General features: G+C 61.7%; 1 protein-coding gene across 1 annotated transcript; it reads right to left on the minus strand.

Moving 5' to 3' along the window:
* Positions 1–1,453: 1,453 nt before the first annotated feature.
* MIOX (myo-inositol oxygenase) lies at positions 1,454–3,885 on the minus strand. Its single transcript, XM_039863089.1, has 10 exons — positions 3,806–3,885; positions 3,239–3,319; positions 2,980–3,060; positions 2,717–2,879; positions 2,560–2,627; positions 2,320–2,429; positions 2,181–2,248; positions 2,040–2,089; positions 1,835–1,947; positions 1,454–1,737 (listed from the first exon to the last, which is right to left on the minus strand). The coding sequence occupies exons 1-10, from the start codon at positions 3,818–3,820 to the stop codon at positions 1,629–1,631; spliced, it is 858 nt and encodes a 285-aa protein (XP_039719023.1). The 5' UTR covers positions 3,821–3,885; the 3' UTR covers positions 1,454–1,628.
* Positions 3,886–4,507: the final 622 nt, after the last annotated feature.

Consider the following 4,507-nt stretch of genomic DNA (forward strand, 5'->3'; position numbering starts at 1 on the left):
CGTGAGTGTGACCTTATTAGGAAAAACCATGTTGCAGGTATGATTAAATTAAGGGTCTCGAGATGAGATTATCCTGGATGATCTGGGAAGGCCCCAAATGTCACGACAAGTATCTTTATAAGAGAGAAGCAGAGAGACAAACACAAAAGCCATGCGGAGATGGGCACAGAGAGATGCAGCCCTGAGCCAGAGGACGCCGGCAGCCACAGGATGCTGGAAGAGGCAGGGAGGATCCTGCCAGGAGCCTCTGGGGGGAGCGGGGCCCTGCCGACACCTTAATCTCAGAGTTCTGGCTTCCAGAATTGAGAGAATACATTTCTGTTGTTTTAAGCCACCAAGTCTGTGGTCATCTGTTATGGCCCCGGGGGCACAGACCACAGACCACGGGAAACTGACAGTCTGGGTGTCTCGTCACACCAGTCAGCAAGACATCTCCAGAGGCCATTGAGGTCATGTCAGAGAGACCTGGGAGCCCACTGGAAGTCCCTCCCCCACTGGCGAGGATGGGCCCCTGAGCATCCTTGAGGATAACCCAATGACCTAATGCGCAGTCATGCCGAGATCCCTACGCTCCTACAAAAGCAGACGAGTTGATCGCCTTACAGGGACGCGAGGAGAACAACCCTTACAAAATTGACAAGGGAAAGGCTGGAGTAAAAACTTGCTGTTCCCATACAAACAGTAAGCGACGGCCCTGGAGCCTCACCGGAGGCGAGCGGAGGGCAGCACGCGGCCGGACCGCGGCTGTTCTGCCTCCTCGCGGATTAAGGGTGTTATAGATAAACCTGAACACGGTGGCTTCTGACAAAACAAGAGACGTGTGTCGCCTGATAGAAGTCACGCCAACAGCTCTGGAGGGCTCTTGCCCCCAACAAGCCACACCCGAATCTGATGAGGCCTCCCCATGCGTGAACTAATGAGCGGGAAATACGCGAAGCACTGATAGGCCCCATGGGCTGTCGTGGGCAAAACCCAACAGAAAGAAATTCTCTCAGGCAAATGACCCACTTTCTTCCAAGAATTAAACTGCTCAACTGAGCCCTGAGGGGTACACACGGGATAAACCCACTTAGGAACGGAGGTGACTGGCTGAGCCAAGGCGGGGGTACACCTCAGGGCACAGGGAGGGCCCTGGGGTATCTCATCTATTCATGGGCTGTGTTCGTAGCAACTAAGCTGTGCCTTTGTCATCTGATGCTTTCTGTAGTGAGTTCGTTAGCTAGAAAGTGTTCTTGTTTGTTTGTTTTTAAGTAGATTGAGTCCAGAGGACTTTGTGACAATTTTAAGAATGTAAGAGAGAGTCGGGTGACCCCAGGTTCTAACATTGGAGCTGGGAGGATGAACGAGACGTTTATGGCGACAGGCACAGCTGGACACACGTGTCCAAGAGGCCACTGACTGGACACAGACTGCCTGACTCCACAGGACACCACGGCCTTCATGAGGGTCAGACTCAAGCTGCTTCAAGGTCTTTATTACCACCGGGCTGAGTGGCCACGAGGATGGGGAGCACAGATCAAAGGTGGGTGTGTGGGGTCCCAGAGGAGGCAGGGGTGGGTTGTCACTGAGCTTGGCAGTGGCTGTCACCCTGGGGCACTCGGCCAGTCTCAGCAGGGTGGGCAAGCACATCACCAGCTCAGGACCCCAGGGCAATACTTGTCAATGAGCGCCTGGTAGTAGGGCCTCACCTTTTCCACGTCTGGCAGGTCGGGACACTTGGTGTACAGGTCAAACTTGCTGCATTAAGGGAGGGACAATGCGTTGTGGAAAAGCCCCTGATACTCTATTCCCCCTCCCCCTTCCCCCTCCCAGTCCCCCAGGGGGATGGCCGCACTTGAACTCCTGCACCCAGGGCAGCATGGCCAGGTCCTGCTCGCTGCACAGCTGCCGGTAGTCACCTCCCGTGTGCCACGGATAGAAGGAGTGGAACCGGATCATGTAGAAGGCCTGGGGACAGGAGGAAGCCACGCAGGGCATGCTCAGGGCACGGCGGGGCTGGGCGGGCTGGACCGCTGGTCCGGCCTCCCCACCGCACCTACCTTCCGCGGGAGAGAGAATTTGTTGAACTTCATCACCTGGTACATGTACTCTGCGGGAGAAAGGGTGTCACTGCCAGGCACCCAGAGGGACGGCCCCCACCGCAGGCCAGCCCTGGGCAGCCAGCCTCCAGCGGGCCTCACCGTCGTGGCCCCAGGACATGAGGACATTCTCAAGGCCGCAGTGGGGCTGGTACATGCCGAGCTCCGTGCTGCAGGGAGAGAGAGTGGGTGAGGGCTTCTGGAGCGTGGGTTTCGGGGGGCAGCAGTGGTGGAGCAGCACCTGTATCGAGGATCCTGGAGGTCCGGGTTGTCCTGGAAGGTGGTGTCACGGAAAACCACAGACGCCTGGGGACGGCAGCCGACTGGGAAGGTGTCTCCAACAACCGCCCACTGGGGACAGACAAGCAGCTGTTGGTGGGCGTGACTGGCTCGCTTACCGAGGGGGCCCCCCCACACCCCCAGCCCAGAACCGAGGCTGTCCCGCCCCACCCTGCCAAGCCCTCTCCATCCCTGCCCTCACCTGGGGCTCCCCCGCCAGAGCCAGGACCTTCCCCAGGTCGTGCAGGAGCCCCACGAGGTGGAACCAATCTGGGAGGGAGAGGAAAGGCGGGGCTGCAGGCGGGGCCTGCTGGGGAAGCGCAGCCCCCCACCGCGGCTGGGGCGGGGCGGGGGCGCACCCTTGTCTGGGTGGGCCTTGCGGATGCCCTCGGCCGTCTGGAAGGCGTGGAAGGAGTTGGGGAAGTCCACGTCCGGGTCTGACTCATCTACCAGCTCGTCCAGCATGTCCACGGCCTCCATGACCGTCATTCTCTTGTAGGAGAAGCTCCCGAACTGGGCGTGCTGGGCCAGGAAGGGACAGGTCAGTGCGGCCACGGGCCACTGGGCCAGGCCCAGTCCCTCTCTGCCCCCTCAGAATTGCGGCCGAGGAGCCGGCCGGTACCTTCTTCCTGACGAAGTCCACCGTCTGCTGCGTGTGCATGAGCTTGTAGGTGGCGAAGACGCGGTCCAGGAGCGGGCCGGACTGCAAGCCGGAGGGTCAGCCAGGCCTGGCCGGCCCCGCGCTTCCCGCCTCCCCCAGGCCGGGCCTCACAGGTGTGACCCTGGGCGTCCCGGGGGCAGCAGCTGGGTGGAGGGTGGGGGCGGGGCTCCAGGGGGGACGAGCAGAGGGACGAGGGTGTGGGCACCGAGTGGGTCCTTACGGTGTAGTTCCGGAAGCTGCCCTTGTCTTTGGCCGCCTCCCCGTCCAGCTCAGGCCGGTAGGCCAGGGAAGGGTCTGGGCCCTGGTTGGGTGGGAATCGAACCCACTTCGCCATGATGCTCCATGAGGAAGTGCGACACCCCCGCCATCCGGAGCGCAGGGCTAAGCCAGGGGTCACCGAGGCGGGTGGACACCCCAGAGCACAGCCCCTCCCGAGCACACCCGTCTCTGGCCTCTGCGCCAGGCAGCGGCCTTGGCAAGGCCAAGGCGTTGTTGTGCCTGGTGTCCTTGTGTGCAGGTGGACGGCAGAGGGTGTCTGCCTCCAGGGAACACAGCACCCACAGGCCATCTCCTCCTCAAGACCCGGGCCACTGGGAGCCGAGGGGTTGACTGCAGACCTGCCCCAGCTGGACCACCGCGGGAAACGAGGAGCCCTTCCATTGGGGGAGCGGGCAGGCAGGCACCAGCTGGGACGGGAGCTGCGGCCCCTTTCCACGAGGGACAGCCGCCCCCCCGCACCCCAGGAGTGGGCAGCAGGGCCACCCAGTGTGAGGTCTGGGGAACTCACCATAGCGACCTTCATCCTGAGAGGAAGCAGAGCGGGCAGGTGGGTAAGAGTCCCACAGGGCGTGTACCCCTATATATGCCCACACGTTACATAAGTGACTGGACACCACTCAGCCCCTTGACCTGGACCCTTGGTAATGAGTGACCATCCACCGTCCTCCTGGACTCAAAAATTAATGTGTCAGCACAGGAGCGGCCCCGCCCCTCTCCCAGAGCAGACTCCCAGGCCAGCCGCTCAGACCGTCCTGCCACTTTGCCCCATGGGCCTTGACCAGCCAGCCGCTTAGGTCGGGCCAGCAGGTGGTGCAGACCCTAGACACCAGCGCCAGAGCCACAGGTACCCCGGACCAGGCAGGGCAGGGGCTGGTTTCAGAAGGAGTCGTTCTGACACTCGTTGGAGTGAAGGGCTCCTGAAGGCCATCACTGCAGCCAGGGCCAGCAGGCCAGGCTCCAGTGCAGCAAAGACAGCTGCGGGTCACGGCCACCAGGGAGCAGGGGCGGGGTATCCGTACAGCAGACCCAAGGGAAGCCCGGAGGCTGGCCATCTACCTCTACGCGTGGAGGGCAAGGAGACCCAAGGAAGAGGCTGCCTCCCCTCGCCCCGCCTGTTCTGGTCATCGGTGAGGTTTACTCAGGGAGACTGACACGTGAGGCGGTCATGGTGGCCGAGTGGGTCCCGTGGCTCTTGGCAGGCACCAAAGAA

The sequence above is a fragment of the Pteropus medius genome, unplaced genomic scaffold (genome assembly GCF_902729225.1).
Source record: "Pteropus medius unplaced genomic scaffold, Ma_sr-lr_union100, whole genome shotgun sequence".
Lineage (NCBI taxonomy): Eukaryota > Metazoa > Chordata > Mammalia > Chiroptera > Pteropodidae > Pteropus > Pteropus medius.

Excerpts from the sequence above, each read along its gene's own strand:
- MIOX (XM_039863089.1), bottom strand. Across the intron at positions 1,948-2,039 it reads AATTCTCTCTCCCGCGGAAG|GCCTTCTACATGATCCGGTT; the intron begins GTAGGTGCGGTG and ends TCCTGTCCCCAG. Across the intron at positions 1,738-1,834 it reads CCCTGGGTGCAGGAGTTCAA|CAAGTTTGACCTGTACACCA; the intron begins GTGCGGCCATCC and ends CCCTTAATGCAG.